Here is a 20,192-nt window from a genome sequence, read left to right on the forward strand (position 1 = left end):
CTGTATGTGGGTTTCTGACCAAAGTAATCTCATTTTAGCCAAAAAAGTGGGCGCGTTCCGCGCAAATTTATTCCACTTTTGCGCCATATTTCGCCAATAGCTACAATATGGCAAAATCTTTTTCGTGAATTTGTACCATTTTATTCTGTCGCCAAAAGGTATTGGATTCACCGACTTCAAGAATTTTTTTCAACCCCATCCCCCATGTCAAAATGGCAAAGAACGTATTTTAGACTTCAGCAACATGAAATAATGCAGACAGAGTATAGCCCAGAAAGAGTATAGGCCTTATGCCAAAATATCTGGAATTCTGCCTCATGTAGAGAAAAGACAAATAACATAGACCCCGTTTACACAGAGCCTGAAGTCGACTTTAGCCGACTTTGAACTCGACTTCATTTGTGTGTAAACAGGGTCGTCGCATTTTGAACTCGACTTCAGAAGTTGACTTCGAATGATGACACGGATCAACATTTGTCGAATTCAAAGTCGACTTCAAACTCGACTTTTGCAGTGTAAACGAACACCTGAATTAGAAGTCGACTTCATAATGGTAATTTGAAACATGAGCAAGTGATGGCATAAAATTTGAATTCATAATTTGTTTTGAAGTCGACTACCGTGTAAACACCCCGTCAAGAAATAATTTATGCTAATCCTTAGTCGCAATCTGAATTCGATGTCGCAATTGAAGTCGACTTCTCTCTGTGTAAACGGGGTCTTTATCTCATTGAAGGACAACCCGGATCCTCTACTTCAGAATCTCTTGAATCGGATGATGATAGCAGCAGGACAGACTGGAAATTCAGTCTCCAGTGGGGCTCAGTGGATACCAGATCCGGATTCCCTAAATCATCTATGGTGAAGGGGCAATTTTTGGCACAATATTTGACAATGTTACTCCCCCCGCCAGACATAGAAGAAACAACTCGGGACTGGAAATGGGGGTCAAAATTGTCAAAAATATTACAATTTTAATTACTTTTTCTTTTCTTTTTAGAATGGGGGGGGGGCATGACGCTATGCCACTGGCCAAACTTTTAAATGGACCTACCTTACCTTTTTACACAACATAAAGTCACACCACATAAAAAGTTTTTAATCTGAACACATGTTGGCAATTTATTGCACATTGAATTAACAGTACTTTCATCTTGCTTTAAATATAAAAATATTCGAGTCCGAGATACTAACATGACTAAAATCAATTGTGCACATTTTTATTTTAACATATAATACCGTACGAAGTTCACTACTGTAGTAATTATTTCATTACCACTCCTATGGGAGATATGGATTACCTCCGTGATGAGGTTTATCCGGGGGCTTTTGTGTATGGTTCAACCTATTCTCAAAGCTATCTAGAGCCCATTTGGCTTGGTAGGTGCTGGGTCCCAAGTATTTATTTAAGTTACATCCACAGACTTACTGGTCATATAAAACATAGAATCTGTGATTAAACGTATGGGCAGGGCTGAACCCATAGAGCTGTATGGCTGAAACCATAAGTGCTGAAACCATACGTGGACTGAATCTTTAAGCCATGATCATGACAGCCATGATCATGATAATCATTGCAAGATTAACTCAAGAGGAGGTCCCGGGGGGGGGGGGCACTCAAATATGACAGTGTACGCATGTGTGACCAAATTTTTTTCAAACACCCCCTAAACGAGTTTTACCCTCCCGGCAAATTTAGCCCCTTAATAAGGTTAATAAGGTAATTTAGTGTAGAATTTACCCCCTAATGAGTTTTTGGCTGGTGAAAATGCAACAAATATACCCTTTTTGGACTCGTAATTTAGCACAGATTTGAAAAGGTACCCTAAACAAGTTGTCCAGTTTCAGAAAACTACCCTTATTCTTGAAAATCACTGTTTTTTAGACCCTAAACGCGTCACGCGCGTAGTTTGCCTTGCCTAAAAAAACCACCCCCTTTTACTTGTTTTTTTTGGTCATGCATGCGTATTGCGTACAGACCATTTATGTGAGTGATCTCCCCGGGGGAGGTCCACAAATTGGAAACCGAAGACCTACGGTGCTGTAATTACGACCAAATTAAAATTTGATGCAAGATTCTTTTGCAAAGATGTGACCAATATATGATCCATCCTAAATTACAGAAGTCTTAATACAAATAATTCTGCACTGACTTGAATAATTACAGGCAAGTACTTTAAAATGTTATACCATGTTTTAACCCCATGAGAACTACCTGCTGATTGGCCAAAAAGAAGTTTTCATTCTCAATTGGACCAATCAGCAACATTGTTAGAATAATTTCACAACACAAAAATTTGGTAATTAAAATTGGTAATTAAAATGAAGATATCATGTAATTGACCAATCAGAGGCAATGTTAGATCGTCAGGTAGTGCTCAGGGGGTCAAATTCATCTGCCACTGCTATGACCTAACAGTAACAGACCTTTCCATTCAATGTCAAAAACTGCATTCAAAGCATGGAAATGTCCCTAAAATATTAAAGAGAGATGCTTTAATAAATATAAAAATACTACATATTCTATTTAAAAATACTACATAGGCCATTTTTGTGGATAAGGCCAAAAAAAAAAGGTTTGTCTCATGTCTCCAAACGATTACAAATGCGGTATGAGTTTTTTAACAATTTTATCAATAAATCAAGATTTTCATGGGGGTTACCTCCTTGAAAACGTACCGGTTTGGGCCAATATGTTTTGCCAATGCAATTTGTCTTAATTTTTTTGGGAAAAAATAAAAATTGTGAATGAAATTTTATTTTTGAACGTTTTCACTATCAGAAATCCAAAGCGTGCAGGGGACATGAGACAAACCTTTATTTTTTGGCCTAAGCAGTTTCCAACAGCTACTTACAGGAAGATCAGTTGGTGCCCGGCTTCCAACAGCTACTTACAGGACGATCAGTTGGTGCCCGGCTTCCAACAGCTACTTACAGGAAGATCAGTTGGTGCCCGGCTTCCAACAGCTACTTACAGGAAGATCAGTTGGTGCCCGGCTTCCAACAGCTACTTACAGGAAGATCAGTTGGTGCCCGGCTTCCAACAGCTACTTACAGGGAGATCAGTTGGTGCCCAGCTTCCAACAGCTACTTACAGGAAGATCAGTTGGTGCCCGGCTTCCAACAGCTACTTACAGGAAGATCAGTTGGTGCCCAGCTTAGCACTTGTTCAGTGCCTGTATGGGACCATGACAACCTCTCTGGCATTACAAAATCCACCAGTCCTAGCGCCTCGTTGGCCGCATGCCGCATGCACGGAGCTTCATGCACCCCCCCCCCCCTCGAGGAACTTGAACTAGTTCTAGCCCAGCTCTTTCCTTTAGTCCCTCCCCCCTACACACACACATATATAATTTACAATATTAAACAATCTGTAGAGACCCTCTGTGTACTGTATCACTCATACAGAGCTGCCAACTCTCCCTCTTTTTGCAGGAGACTCCCTACTTTTAAACCTTCAGAACCCTTAATTTTTGGTCATCTCCCTGAAAAGGAAATGGTTTTGTCCATTAAGATGTACACATTTTGACAAATCTCCCTGATTGCAACAGGAAATCTCCCTTTTTTCAAGATTCAAATGTTGGCAGCTCTGCTCATAGCATGCTAGGAATACAGGAGTGATTTTACCAGAAAACATTACTTTGTGCTTACATGATTTTAAAATCTTTTTCACAATAGTACTTGACAAACCTGAGACAAAGAGAATACTGCTAATTAGTGCTGTCGTCAACAAGGCCTTTGTCAAAAATGTTGTCGACAAGGCACCCCGTCAGGCGACAATACTAGTCAAATTGTCGACAAGCAAGAAGGAAAAAATATTTACCAGGCATGTAGCAGTATGGTCCAGCATGACAGCATCACAAAATGATTGCTATAGATAAGCTACAAAAGGGGATCCAGTTGACCAGGCAAACTTTCAAGGACAACCCAATTAAGTAGGCTTAAAATATAATCAAGTCAATGTTCACCTCTATACCACCAAACTTTGTACAGCTCCCAACTTAATGTGTTTTCAAGATATTTATAGCGGCAAATAGAACACTGCATTGTCTCCCCTGACCATCTTTTCCAAACTGCCCTTATTTGCGAGCGCATTTTATGTTAATAAGCAAGCATTGCGTGACCAAAATCTTGAATGATTATTATCCCTGCACTGCCATGGTTTCCAGGGGCGAATTCCTGTATGTCAATTTGGTTGATCTGATTTGTTTTTGTCAACAACGTGTCGACGTCGGGATTGACTTTTCCCTACATGTCGCCAAGCCAAAAGCTTGCCGACGACAGCCCTACTGCTAATTATTACAACTCAAGACAAAATGATATACATTTTTACAATATTAAAGATTAAGAATACCACATAAAACATGTAAAATATAAAACACACTGAACCAGTTGTCCACCTTACATTCCATTTCCAATGGCACACTTTAATACTGTATGAGCAGTTTATTGTCACACTTTAGCACGCCTTGATTAAGGACCTAACAAGCACTCCAGAGTGCTTCACACCTAACGAATGCTTACTAGCGTTGCGTTGTTTCCTCTTACTTAACAAAAAGAAACAAAATATATTAGATCTAAAATTCTACCAGAGACCGGGCTTCGAACCAACAACCTATGGAACCATAGCATCATTTGCATTATCGGTGGGATATATACATACCATGGGGGGACAATGTGAGTAAAAAATTGGTATAATATTTTGGCCCATGCTTGGGATGCATTGCATTTTGGAAGGAAACATGCTTCTTTCCCCTATTCTTTTCCTTTGCCTTCCCAATTTTCTCTTTCATTTTTTGTCAGGGGACACTTTTATCTTTCATTTGTCTTTCACTTTTTGTCAGTGGGCAGTCACTGTCACACATTGCACCATACAACTTTTCCAACAATATTAACTTACCACTAGTGCATCATGGAATGTATAAGAAAATGTTTACAGCCACATTTCCAATGTTTTTCATTGCAAATGATGTGTTCAATATGAACACATGTGCACATTAGGCCTAAAAGAATGTGTATTGCGCTTTTCAACCAACCCAAAAAAAAAAAAAAAATATTTTCTTAAAATTTAAATTTTCTAAAAAATTTAGGTCTTTGGGGAAAAAAAATATGTATCTTCAATATGAAAGGTTAAAATTTTCAATTGATGGACAGCTTTTCCTCCCAGCTACATACACTTTAAGTACATGTCATTAGATTTATAAAGTTTACTTCAAAGACTTTTTTAATCAAAAATTACAAAAATACTAATTTTTAATAATTTGTATTATATTGCAAATTAAAAAAATCCAAATTATTTGATATCAGAAGGACATTCCTCGTATTCAGAATGCAATTTGATATGTCTGATGCACTCTCATGTTCACATGTCTCACAAAAAATACTGAGCAAACATTGCTACCCATTCCCTTAATTAAGGGCAATCAGGGAATTGGGGCAATAATAATAGAATAGACAATTGGGTAACTTCCATTTGAAATACTCACTCCAGTTGTGGAAGATAATTGATAGGTAAAGCCATATAAATACAGGGAGTGTATGGGTTTCAATTACATTTGAAAAACATACTCCCTCTGTGGAAGATATTTCCAAAATCTTCCACATGGGTAGTGTGGATTTCAATTGGAATTGCCCATTTGAGGTAGCAGGAAAAGCAAAGAATTTCTTACTGAGAATCTCAAAATATTTACGCTTGAATAATGATTAATATATAGCATGTCTTTGGCAATTTTGTGTACTGGTACTTGTGTTCTTAAAATTATTCTTAAGATACTTCTGCCCCTGTTCATCTCCTTCAAAAGCATAATGATACTTAAGTCACTTCCTCCACTCCCTCTGGAAAAATCCTGGCTACGCCACTGATTAACTGGAAATTTTCCGACTCGCACTGATTGCACTCAATGCACTGTAGCTGATTTCATGCGGTAGAGCCGAACGTCGTGGATAAAAAGTATGCGTCAGTGAGTAGTCGAGAAGATTGCACACGGATGATGTATAAACATCAGCAAACCGACACAGACGGGTGACAAAGTAGGACGGATTGTGATAGGTACGGAAGATACTTCCAAACTGAGGGTTGAATAGTGTCTTGGTGGTCACTCTGAAATGAAGAGAAAAAAGAATGGTACATGAGATGCAATTTCAGGGGGATAATCGGTATGAATGAACATACAGGGATGTGACACAAACGTGGGTTGCATTTTTGGCCATTTGGTATATTAACTCTAACACCCAACCCTGCTTTTTGCTGTCGAAAGTTAAAGAAGAAATGAAAAAGGAGAGAAGATGAAAAAAGAAGTCACTTGGCACCCCCGGGATTCGAACCTTAGACCCCTCGCATGCCAAGCACACGATCACCGACCAGTAGCCACACGGGTAACCAAGGGCAGCAATTCTGTGAGCATATACAAATGTAGCACTTAGGGTGATTGCGTTATCGCAGACCCTGGGATTCACGCATGCACAGTGGTTTTCATTGTGGTATTTTGTGGTATTTATGGGTGTTAGGGTTAACATAGGCTTCAATCTAGGAAAATTCATGTTATCTAATGACCCCCTTATCATTTTTTTACATAATTTTTGTAAAATCTTGCCTCACTGTACTCAAATTTTCAAAATTTCCTCACTAAAAATTTGGGGAAAGCTGTAAAAATGGCATAAAACATAACTTTACAGGGCCTTAGCAAGGTTGTAAAATGTGGGATGAAATGCAAATATCAAGCCATGGCCTCCCCAGCTGCCCACTTGCTACTGCCCTGTACCTTTATCTAAAGCCCAAAGTTTTCTGCATTGCAGATTTTCTGTGAAAAAAGCAGAATTACGATGAAAAGCAGAAAAGGCAGTTTTCATAAAAAGAATAAGAAACATCAAAACCCCACAAAAAACGAAATAATGAACAATCTTATCAATAAAATGATATATTAAAATCAACTTCAAAATGTAACACAATAAAGAATGTTTTACCATACAGTATGGACTAATACATCAGGCCAAAATCGTAAAACTTTTTGCGAACAAAGTAAAAAGTTTGAAAATTGCAAAATTTACAAAGCAGAAGAAAGCAGAATTTGACATAAAGCAGAAAATGTTTGGCTTATCTTTATCCTTGTATTGTGGCGACTAGAATTAACTTTATTCATTTGTTCATTTCATAGACTAATCTTTCTTTCATTGTGTTTTCTTTCCTTCTTCCTTCACTGCATGGGCTTTATTCCCAGGTCTTTTCAGCTCACACCCTTGTTTACATATTTCTCATGGGGCCACTGAGCATGCTGAGCTTGTCTTTTAAATATCCAGGTAAACCAAAGGTACGGTAACCCTGACTGGTGAGCCATGCATGCAAACCAGACATGGGGCCTGGACAGTAAACCAAAACAATCAAATAAAATAACTCATTTGTGCAGTTAGGTCAATTTTCATTTTTAACTCCAACATTCTTTCCCATAGCATACACCTCAAGTTACCAAAATCTCATACAAATTAAGTCTTTGAATTACTGAAATATGATTATTTTAAAGTTGTTGCAAACAATAAAATACAAAAGAAATGAAACGCTACAAGTGGCTGTATCTGATAACCAAGTTCGGCGACAAATGCTTCATATCGTTTGATCACCTCATAATTCTCTGCTTTTGCCATGTCAAGCCTGCATGATTCAATGATCACACCATAAGAAAAGTCTGTTGACTTGTATTGAATATAGATGCGTGGGTTACCTTCATTTTATTTTGCTTTGTACAATGTATTAGGTGAACCTTATCAATATAATCGACAAACACTTGTCAAATAATTTAGTACAGGAAGCTTGAAAACCAATTCCAGGCCCGTACGCAGGATTTCATTTGGGGGGTGCTGATTTTGAAAAAAGTGGACTTTTTTCAAAGGGGGGGGGGGCAATTTTGTGAAAAGTGGACTTTCTTCCCCCCAAAAAAAAGGCGTAAAAAAACTGATTTTTTTGCTCGCTATGCTTGCAAATTCTGAAATTTTGGGACTTTTTGCATACTTTTCAAAATCCCCCCTTGCGTACGGGCCTGGTCAATTCAATACAGGAAACTTGAAAGAAAGTAATTTCCGATTTTTAACATCAGCCTACCTTCAGTCCACTATATGGTAGTACATATGTAGTCCTGTCAGTCAACATGGGACATAAGCCCCCTAGGGGAGAAGTGTTTTGCGCCCCCAGCTCATTTACCAATATTTAAAAAGATCTTAGTATTTTATCACAGAGATATTCTAGCTATGCCCCTCCACATCACACTACCCCACAAGATATGTATATGCATACAACTTTTCAAATGAACACAATACAAGTTGAATATGAAACTACAATACACAATATTATTACTGATTTTGCATTCTCTAATCAATGTTACCCCACCTCAGATGGCAGGAACACACACTAAAAGAAAAGTTAAGGCAAAATAAAAAAATAAACATGTTTCACGTCCCCTCCCGCTTCCTTTTTTGAGGTTTCCTCAATATATTTTTATTTTTGAAATTCAGTTATAACTTTTCAAAAAATATGTCTAGGAAGTTGGAATGCTTTCTATAGCCTTGTTAAGATACAAGAAACATTTTAGGAAGGTTTTGTGATCATTGGAGGGGGTGTAACTCTCAGAACAACAAAAAAAAAAGGGCCTCCTTCTTTTTCCAGGCATTATTGTATACGCTAAAACAGCTCTAAGTATGGGTATTTACACCAATTTTGCGATAAAAAATAGAAAATAAAAAGCCCCCTCCTCCTCCTTTTTTTTCGAAAACCCGGACGTGAAACATGTTTTATTTTTTACTTGGCCTAATAGGACTACTTCTCTTTGATAGTACAGGTGTAGGGCTAATTATACATGTACCAAAACAATTTGACAGCTCAGTAAATGCTGAATCAGACAATTTTGTAGCGGTTGTTTTTGGGTTGCCCATTTATTGTAGTTTTATTTTTATGTGTCCAATACTGTTTCCTTTTAGCACTTTTTATGCCCGGTTCTTGTGCAATTAGCATTTTAGCACCTTTCTAATTTTTGCCATTGAGAAGTCCCTACTGATAATATATTTCGTATGGAACTGCATATATTATATATCATGAATGTGATGCGTTTGGTCTAGTAACCATGGCTACAACCATATCCTACAACTGTTTGGTATCATTTGCAAAACATATCCAAGAACCCAACATCCTGGTCACATTATGACCAAAATGACCTTATTTCCCAGGGGGGGCACTCAGAAAAAATACCTGTAAGTATCCCTGTGAATAAAAATGTATCCGCACAGATCCGTGGCCATTCTGTGCTATAAAATAGCTTGATTTCACAGTAAAAGAGGCGTTTTTCTTCTGTACCATCCTTACTTAGCATAGTTCTTAAATTAACAGCATTGGACTAGAACTAGGCTCTAGTTCCTCGGCAGGGATTGAGGCGTGCAGAATTTCAAAATTCAAATAAGTGCAAAATTCAAAATAAATTTTATTCTTCAGAAACCATTAATATTCAAATGCATTCAGATCCTGGTTAGTCACAATTATTTGCAAATCAAGATCTGGCATGCATGCTATACTCAACTACCACAGTCACATCATCTACAACTATCTACACACGTCCTGTTACTTGGAAACACCCCCCCCCCTTTTCCAAGAGAATATGACAACCTAGACTGGCATTTATGAGATCCTGGTCAAACATTAATCAAGTTTATTTGCAAATCGAGATCCCACAAACATTGCTAGACTCCTCTAACCCAATCATAACACATCATCTACACACATCCTGTTACTTGGAAACACCCCTCCCCTTCCAAAAGAAAATGACAACCTCCTTAGAGATTATTATTTATGAGATCCTGGTTAGATATTTATCATATTTGCAAATCCAGATCCCATACATGCTACATTCATCTAACCAAACCATAACACATCATCTTCACTTCACGCATCCTGATACTTGGAAACACCCCCTTCCAAAGAAAAAATGACAGACCCTTAGAGAATGTCATTTATGAGATCCTGGTTAGACATGTATCAAGTTAATTTGCAAATCAAGATCCCACATACACGCTACACTCATCTAACCAAATCATAACACATCATCTATACACATCCTGTTACTTGAAACACCCCCTCCCCTTCCAAGAGAATATGACAACCCCCTTAGAGATTATTATTAATCAGATCCTGGATAGATATTTATCATGTTTATTTGCAAATCGAGATCCCACATGCACACTGGACTCCTCTAACCCAATCATATCACATCAAGTATGATCACATCATCTTCACACATTCAGTTACTTAGAAACACCCCCCTCCCCTTCCAGGAGAAAATGGCAACCCCCTTAGAGACTAATATTTATGATATTCTGGTTAGACATTTACCATGTTTATTGCAAATCTAGATCCCACATACATGCTAGACTCCTCTAACCCAATCATATCACATCATCATCACACCAAGTATTCTAGCCATACTTTGATCACGCATCCTATCACTTGGAAACACCCCTTCTCAGGGACTACCTTTTGAAGAGAGCAAGAGCAATTCTCTACTGCTCTCCTTAAATATGATATAGGAGAGTGATCTTTAGCTCTCCTTAGTTAACCATTCTCTCCTTACATTCTATTGTAAATGCTCTAAACAGCTAGCAGCTCCCTTTGAAGGCTTCGAAATGTACTAAAGAAGATCCAAATTATAAAGAACAATCACTGAAAAGGACCATACTTTTTGCATGTTAAGGGGGTACTACACCCCTGGCCAATTTTGTTTCCATTTTGGATTTTTCTCAAAAATTATAGCACATTGGTGACAAATAAGATATGTATATTATAGGGGCAAGGACTACAACTACTACTGTACTGAAATTTCAGCTACTCAAAGCAAGTAGTTATTGATTTATTGATCAAATAATGGTTTTCCCTCATTTTTGACTGTAACTCTACAACTGTTGTCTGTGCTAAAATAAAATTTCCAGTGCAGTAGTTGTAGTCCTTGCCCCTATAATATACATATCTTACTTGTCCCTAATGCTCTATAATTTTGAGAAAAATGCAAAAATAGGCACAAAATTGGGCAGAGGTGTAGTACCCCCACCCCCTTAAACCATTCAATATAGTCTGAAAAGGTAAAAGCCGAATGGAGATGTAAGCAAATTTATTTAGGAAAAGGTCATAAAATCCAGGCCACTTCATGGCCTGAGCATTTCATGTTCATGCTTTGTTATGCATTATCTTCTTTGTCAATATTTAGTTTGATAACAATTAAATGACAGTCATCATGCATCACCAATCCAATATAAAATGTAATTGGGTCAGGATATACATACATCAGTGTGTACATGGAATGGGATGAGGAAGTCGGCCTACCTATGGACTCACACTTATAATTATGTTGTAATGTATAATGTGTTACTATGAACTTGATACAAACCATGATGAACTTGAACCCATCTCATAGGTGATAAAATGCAGACTATGCTTTTAATTGTATTAAAGATAACTTGTGTTTGTTATCGTATGTTTGCTTGTTTGTTGTAACCCAGGGGGGTCACTCCCATTGTGGCCTGCACACCATCCACGATAATAAAAACGCGTAAAAAGGGTAGTTTTTCGTGGGTAGGCACGATACGCGCGTATCATGTTTTGGGTGTCAAAAACATGAAAAAAAAAAAAAAAGGGTAGCAAAATTGCAATTTTTAATACGCGGAAATGAAATTTAGGGTATGAAATTTGATGCAAGGATTAAAATCCCTGTTTAGGGTGTGAAACGGGCGTGTGTTACCTGTTTAGGATATCATTTTAGCCCAGGGTTAAATCCTTGTTTAGGGTGCTTTTCAAAAGTTGATTATCGTGGATGGTGCACAGGCCACAGTGGGAGTGACCCCAAACCCCCCCACCCGGATACCCGCTGATGCACAAAGTGCGGTGGCGGGCCAGGACCCAAGCATGTCTCCACACTGAGCGACCAACTCCCTTTTACACCTCAAAAACAAATTTGATCATGGACGTTGAATTTCAAACATTTCTACCAATGCTATTAAATTGTAATCAAACATTTAAAGTACCTACTAGCCACCAGACACATGATCAAATAAACCACCTTGTTATTACAAGGTATGGTCCCATTTTGCATGTTCTGGAATGAGGCCTACCATTGAAACAGTATTTATAATATAAAAAAAAGCCTGCCTGTCCATTCCTACTTCAAATGTCCGTTGGCCTGTAGAACAGGGAGGTTTTTTTTCATGGCCTAAAAGCTTCTGTAAATTTGTAATATCTCAAGCAAAATAAAATATATAATTATAATTAAAACATCAAAATTTAAAGAGTTAAACACCCAAGTTAACAGCATAACTGGATTTATTCATTGAGTGTTACACAAGCTCAGCATTTTACATAATCCATGATAATAAAAGTGTCCAACTCCACAAGGTATTATTTAAATGACTAGCCCTACTATCTATAGAGCCTTTTAAACACAATATATGCCTACATCCATATTAAAACGATGCACTTGTCGGCTGCTACATGTGTCTCATTTCACATAGCTCAGAATAAATATCAGTCGCATATCAAGTGTAGTTCACTTCAAATCATCCACAAGTCAAATTGTATAAGGAATGTTCTCTGTATTCCTAAAACATGTGACTTGGGATGATTTGAAGTGACCTCCACTTCGGAGATGAGTCTGGTATTTATTCCTAGCTATTATGCGAAATGAGACACATGTAGCAGCCGACAAGTGCATCGTTTTGATATGGATGTACACATATCCGAGAACTGTAAAAACCCACTAACAGCAGCTAGCAGCTCCACCCAAATTTCTCAAGAATTAGCAGTCACTGGGTTTAGCAGTTCTCTGGATATAGCCAGGTTTTCTGATAGCATGGTTTTGGATCACCACAGTCAAAAGGCCCTATTACTAGTAGGGCTAGTCCTGACCATCTATTAACATTGTGATATGTAACTTGTATAAGGGACGCACCATTAGATTCTCAGGGGGGGGCATGGGAGTTTGGGTCAGGCAGAATTTTTTTTTTTCGCCGCCGAAGGCAGCGGAATTTTTTTTTTTTTTTGCCTCCAAGAGCACCAAATTTTTTTACAGCGCCGGTTGTAAGATTTTTTTCAATTTTAATGTACATTTTTATACAAAGTTGGGTGGGTGAAATTTTTTTTTTTTACTCATCAGTGAGGCAAAGTTTGTTTTTTTTTTTTTCTCTAGTGGGCAAAGTTTTTTTTTTTTTTCTCACTAGTGGGCAAAGTTTTTTTTTTTCAAAAAACTCCCATGCCCCCCCCCCTGGAAATCTAATGGTGCGCCCCTAAAGGACATGGTTACCTGCCCAAATCCTAGTAACATTTTGCAATTGTTGGCATTTATTTCCTGTATAAAGCCAGCCAGTTGAATAGGCCAATCATGTTAGACCTTCAGATGTTGTTGGGGTTATTGGAAAAGTAAAAGCTTCATGGTTGGATGTGGTCATTCGAGGTCACAGGCCAGACATAGACACAGAGTTGCCACAATTATTATGTGACCTCATTTTGTGACCTTTTCTGATTTCATTATTTCTAGAGTTCATTCCAAAGTACATCCAGATTTTGGAAAGGAAATATTACAAATAAGTCCAGGAATCATATGGTTACATTTAGATTTTTCCCCAAAAATACACTTTTTTTACCCCAAGTTTTTGGAGTAGAATTTTTTTCTGTTAGGTTTTCATAAACTTATTTAAAAGTAGAGATAATTTTTTGGAAATTTGCCTCATTTTCCATAAATAAATTGAAAAAAAAAAAGCATGTCAGACTGAAATAGACTGACAAGTAATTTTGTCATTGTCAATATATTCACCAAAAAATTAATGTTTTTCTTTATAAATAAATCCAAGTAAGGTAAATCATCCACAGTAAAGTGCTCAACCAAGAAGGGAGCTGGAATACATTTAAAATAGACTTGGTAAATCTTGGTAAAACTTTTAATAAATCACCAAGTCTATTTTAAATGTGTTTTTCTTTATATAAATGTGGTTTATTAGCCTTTATGGCAACACTGCTGGTCTAGCCAGACACTGTGTAAATGATTAATGAGGTTTCAAGGTTGGTAAGTATGTTCCAGACAGTCTTGTTTTTAATCAGTCAATATTCACCCCACTACAATGAACTTTTAATGAATAAAAGAAAACTGCCAATGTGTTGTAGCACTTGTTCGGTGAGTAGTATATCAGTATATGGGACCGTGCATGACAACCCCTCTCAGACATTACAAAATCCACCAGTCCTATCATTGATTGTACAGCCCTCTTCCCTAGTAAAAGTGGCACAATTGTGATTTTACCCTTTCATTGTTAACTAAACATATCTCGAGACTAAAACAAGCAAATTGAACAGAACAAATGGTATTTGAGAGCTAAGACTACGTCCATACCACAACGGTATTTTCTAATTGCAAAAGAGGGCGCTTTTCACTTGCACAATTTTTTTGAGACAGGCTGTATATTTATATTAATAGGCCTTTAAGTTATACTTTTTCAGCTTCACTAACCAAATAGCATTCCATTTGAAGCAAGTATATGAATTTTAATAAGAAGTTTTGAAGAAAAAAAACAGGAATTATTTAAAATAGATTTAAAACTTTACATGGATTTAGAGGAAGAGGAAACTATTTGTAAACAAAATATTTGTAAAAAAGTAGAGTATTATCTAAAGCCCTGTACTATGATCACAAACTTGGGATCAAATTGTATTTTGATTTATGTGTACATGTATTGTATTGCTATAACAATAAGATATATCATGCAGACATGTATCTATTATTCTCTTATTCAAATATTAGATACAAGACAACTAATACTTCCATGCTTGGTCAGTCAACCAAACACAGGTCCCTAGAATTCACACAATGTATAATCTTTATGGTCAAATCTCATTTTAATGGCTAAATTTACTGACCCCAATTCGGGGTTGGGTTTCTCGGTGGAAATAAGTGCGGGGATGTGCGGTAGATTCAGGGTGCATGTTCACGGCCATTTAGTTTAGGTTCAGGTGCATTTTTAGCCATTTCGGTTTATTGATGGTCCTCAATTTCATGAAAATGTAGCTTAACAAAGTACTTTTTCAAAATATTCTCAAAATTTGGGAAAGTTTTTCAAAAATTGTATAAATCTTGGTCTATTTTATGTCAAATTTGGTTTCAAGTCGGGTAGTTTTTCTGAGTCCCAGCCGCACGTGACCACATCCCCACCCAAACCAAAGTTGAGAACCCCCTGGCCCCCATTTCAAAAATCATACCCAAAATAGTTGTGGAGTATACAGTTTTGTATCCAGTGTAAGCAAAGGTCATTTTATCAGTATACAAGCATATCAGGATTATAAACCATGCACTGAGAGATGAGCATGTATGAGGCGAGGCTCCGTTCCTTGCTAGGTCATCCATGAAAGTGATTTGACTGAACACACAAAGATTTTGAGACTCTGACAGGGCCAAAACACGCATTCAATTTGATAAGTATATCATTTTTTTCAGGAAAATAAAAGTTATCTTATCTCAGGAATCATATGTCCGATTTCTATGGCATTTTCGGAAGACATAGAGACTGTTGCCTGAAACAGCCAAGAATATTGTATTTAATTTTTTTCACAAGAATAAAATTTATCATATCTCTGGAATGGTATGTCCAATTTCTATGGCATTTACGACTTACTGACACAAAGAGACTGTCGCCTGTAATAGCCAAGAATACTATCACTATAGTTTGTTTTATAAAATCATATTCGATCAAACATTTATTCTTCTCTTCTTTCTTTATTACATGGTTATCCCCTGCATTAAAATAACACCAGCTTTAACCTAGTATCAAAATGACCTAAGATTACAATAACATTTGAATACCTGAGTGGAAGAAGGGCCCAACTCCATCAAAACTGTTTTTGAGATATTAAGAAAAAACTTAATATTTGGAAAAGGTTTATAGACAGAACGTTTTTATCTTCAGGGGACCTTTATTACATGAACATACAATAGTACATACATTCGAAATTATATATGGCAACGGTAGAGGTCTTAATACTGAGCTGGAGTTGGGCCCTTCTTCCACTAATATACTGCAAGTGCCAGTTCTGTGTTATAAATAGCTACAGAAATTAGGTAATCACCATTAATTGCACAAGTAGAACTCATGTAATATGTTAGCAAGAAAGTTTATTGTAGTGAAAAGCAGATTTCATGTATGAACAAAATACCTCTTTAACCCTATATTTGTGGAAGAAGGGCCCAACTCCATGGAGTTGGGCCTTTCTTCCACGAAAACCATGATTAAGTGTACGTGGAAGACTATTTAGAGAGTGGATTTTGGCTCATCTTTCATACACAAGGAAGAACAGTCTGTTGACAATAAAATGCTGGGTCTAACTCATTTTTGTAAAAAATTGGAGTTGGGCCCTTCTTCCACTCAGGTATTCATTTGAATTGCTTACCTCAGTTGTTGCCTTTCATTTAGCCATTCTTGTACAACAGCTTGACACGCTGCATTATTGTGAACCTAAAAGAAATTCAATATAAAACTAATTTACTACGGAAGCAAGTTTTGAAAAATGCCCTCTAACAGCAGTTCCCCACATTTCCCAAAGTTGGACCTACAAAAATCTTTTTCAGCACCACATACCAATAAAGAACAAAATCAGTCGGCATATACTAGTAAAGGACTTTTCTAGAGCTCTAAAATATCATTTAAAATTAACTGTATTTTGGCAGCCATTTTGAAACCGCCATCTATAGTAGCTAGAATTCTTCACATTTTCCAAGCCTGGTTATTATTATTCTTAAAGCCATGTATGATCTTATATCCTAGGCTTCGAATGTCATTTAATGGTATTTTGGTAGCCATTATGAAAAACTCCATGGGAGATCCCCACATTTCCCAAGGTTAGACAAAACAAGAAGAGTCTTTCAAAAAGACACAGTTCACGGATCAGGTGTATAGTAATTCCATTTTTATATCTAACCTACTCTGCACTGATCTTACAATAAATTAGTGATTTTGAGGCAGCACCCTACAAAGTACAAAAGAACATTTTCACAACTTCTTCCCCTCATTAGTCTAATGGGAACCCATTTTTCTGTCCCTATACTACTAGCCATGTTACTGGTCTTTTAAATAGCATACCCTCTCCACCCCTCCTAAGCTATGCCACAACAAGTTTATTGTGGTACTGTGTACATACCTGATGTTTCTCTATAAGATCTTGCAGAGCTACTAGCCATGTTACTGCTCTCTTGAATGGCACTGAGTTACAAATTGTTATTTCATCCTGAAAAAATAAATAAATAAATGACTCAGAGTAATGACTTCTATTCTGGAAGGTCTAAACTTTGAATTTTTATTAAATTATACGCTCTCCCTTCTTGGGATTGAGCACTCAATTCAATAGGTAGACTAACTATGAATATATGCTGTAAATAAATACATACATAAATAACAAATTCATTGCATAATACCACATTAAAAAATAATTTGAAAATTGCAAGCTTTCTGTTATTTCAAAAATCTGGACTTGTAAAATTCCCACTGTATATATATATTCTAATATCACACAAAGAAAAGCAAGCCATCCTGCAAGTCATCGTCATCGTTTTAAGCTTTAGCAATATAGTCTTTTGTCATGTTGGATTAAAAAGTCTATTTGCCTTCCCCAAGTCAGTGATGTCAACGCATGCATCTTGTTTCACTTGCGTATCTACACACCTTAATAAACATGTGTGTCTGTACCCCATTGCTTTGATTCAATGTGTGCAATTTAATGCTGCGATAACGGTATTTTGCACTGATGTTACTGGCTTGAGGAAGGTAAATGGACTATAGGAGTGCTCAAAAGTCAATTTGTCAATTTACTAAAACTATGTAAATCTCTATCATTGCACAAGTGCACATCCCTTTTAAAGGGATTTTTATTATAAAACAGCTCAACTTCCACCTTCTGTATCACAGCATAGACCATAATCCTTTCTAGGGTCTATGATCACAGCACCAACAATGTGTGTTCAATGTTTTGTTATGCTAATTTATATGGAAACAAGAAATCATACCACCAAATGCAGGAAGCAATGTGAATAATCAATACCAAGTGCATGATAATGCTGCAACTAGGTCAACCAACTTGTAATATGTGTATGCTATGAAACCAACATGGGTACAAAGGGCAGTTACAGATGAACAAAGAACTTTAACTAAATGTCAAACAAAATGGTATAGTTTGAAGTTGTTTGAACTGTTTTTAAAGCACTATCAGTTTTAAAGTACCACCTTGATTCCATCATGATAGTAAGATTTTTTGTAATTGCAAATGTTCACCCTCTAGCAATATATATAAAGGGTATTGTAAATTGATGTATAAAAGATATTGAAATTTAGTTGTAGTAACTACAAATTTCGAACGTTTGAGGACTTGTTCTCAAGTTGTAGGTACTCCCGTAGGGTGCCTCCAGGGTTTAATTTTGGCAAGTTCGCATTAGTATATCAAGTAAAATACTCACTTTAGAAACCTGTGTCACTGATGTATGTCATCTGTGATTGCTCAACTTATTCTACACATCAGCTTTTGTCCAAAGAAATATTTAAAAAGATGATTTTGAGTGATTTTTATGAGCAGCGAAAAGTCCACTCCACGACTATGTACATGTGAATATGGTGATGAATGCATGCTAAATTGCGGCGACACATACACATAGCTCCTTGGAACTCCCAGTCGGAGCCGTGAGTTCCAATTATTGGAACTATTGAAATTTAAAGTTAATGACAATGAATAATTTTCTGTGTAAATATGAGCAATCAAGAATGAAACATTTGCAGACCAGTGACATGTCCTGGTTGGCTCTGAGGGTTTCAGCCTCCCAGGTTTTCTCAGAAACACTGAGTCTATTTTTGGCACATTTCATCCACTCAGCCCCCACCCGGTAGCGGATACGCCGATATGTATGCAGACTACGTGCAATACTGCATGTAGGTAGGTTGGTCAATTTCTAAGAAACACTGAGCCTATTTTTGGCACATCAGCCACTCAGCCCCCCCCAACCAGTTTCTGGACATGCCTATGTATGCAGACTACGTGCAATACTGCATGTAGGTTGGTCAATTTCGAAGAAACACTGAGCCTATTTTGGCACATCACTTGCCACTCAGTCCCCCCCCCCAAGCCAGTTTCTGGACACGCCTATGTATGCAGACTACGTGCAATACTGCATGTAGGTTGGTCAATTTCGAAGAAACACTGAGCCTATTTTTGGCACATCACTCCAGGGGCTATTTTAACGTGCCTCCTGGCACGTTTGTGCAGTGAGATTAAAAATCTGTGCAGTGAGAATTAAAAATCCGTGCTTAAAATATTTTTATGCTATTCGACAAACTCAATATGGATGCTTTAAATATAGCATCTACCGTATGGTCATTTTCAGATGAAATGGCAAAGGTTTTGCGCTGGCCGCCCTTGCCCTTTACACTTCATTACCCCTTTTCTCATGTTTCTAGAAAACTCTTTAATTTTCACAGGGCCTCATGCATATTATAGACATAGTTTGCTCCCCTCACGCCTTGCTCACGATAGTCATGATATATAGTGTTTACTATCAAAAAAATTCTGGCAACTTTCCATTTTGTCAACCTGCGTGGCAAATGGGGTTGGAGTGTGCAACTACCAAAAATTGATAAGGGCACAGTATATACAATCACCCCCACGTTGACGTAACACCTGTATGTGGGTTTCTGTCCAAATTAATCTCATTTGGTCATTTTATCCTCGTGCTCATTTTTTGCGCTCTTCATTCAAATTATTCTACTTTTGCACCATATTTCACCATTTTAGCTTCAATATAGCAAAATGTTCAAGGCTTGCGTGCGCATTTGTACTAATAAACTTATATTATGTCGTCAAACGTGCGGGATTCGCTGTACTTCAAGACATTTTTCCAACCCCGTAGTCAGGGGATATTTGAGGTGAGCGTGGAATTGCAGTATAGACGAATCCAATTTCACGCATTCCTACACCTCGATGGCAGCCATAGCTGGGTCCCCCTTAGGTCTAATCCCACCTAAAATGTGAAATGATGTGGCCTTGGCGGGGATATTAAACTGCATTCCATCACCCGTGTTACACGTAGACAAAAGAATGATGAAAGTTTACAACACAATACAATTCAACATCGATTTTAAGCGGATTTAATCCA

General features: G+C 37.3%; 1 protein-coding gene across 1 annotated transcript in view; it reads right to left on the reverse strand.

The window, feature by feature from the left end:
• Positions 1-4,507: 4,507 nt before the first annotated feature.
• LOC140155386 (5'-nucleotidase domain-containing protein 3-like) overlaps positions 4,508-20,192 on the reverse strand; it is a 39,136-nt gene continuing 23,451 nt past the window's right edge. The window contains exons 13-15 of the mRNA XM_072178216.1: positions 17,198-17,284; positions 16,451-16,515; positions 4,508-6,100 (exon numbers count right to left, since the gene is read on the reverse strand). Coding sequence (XP_072034317.1) covers positions 5,863-6,100; positions 16,451-16,515; positions 17,198-17,284 — 390 coding nt within the window. The 3' untranslated portion in view covers positions 4,508-5,862. The remainder of the gene's footprint in view (positions 6,101-16,450; positions 16,516-17,197; positions 17,285-20,192) is intronic.

The sequence above is a fragment of the Amphiura filiformis genome, chromosome 6 (genome assembly GCF_039555335.1).
Source record: "Amphiura filiformis chromosome 6, Afil_fr2py, whole genome shotgun sequence".
Taxonomy (NCBI): Eukaryota; Metazoa; Echinodermata; class Ophiuroidea; order Amphilepidida; family Amphiuridae; genus Amphiura; species Amphiura filiformis.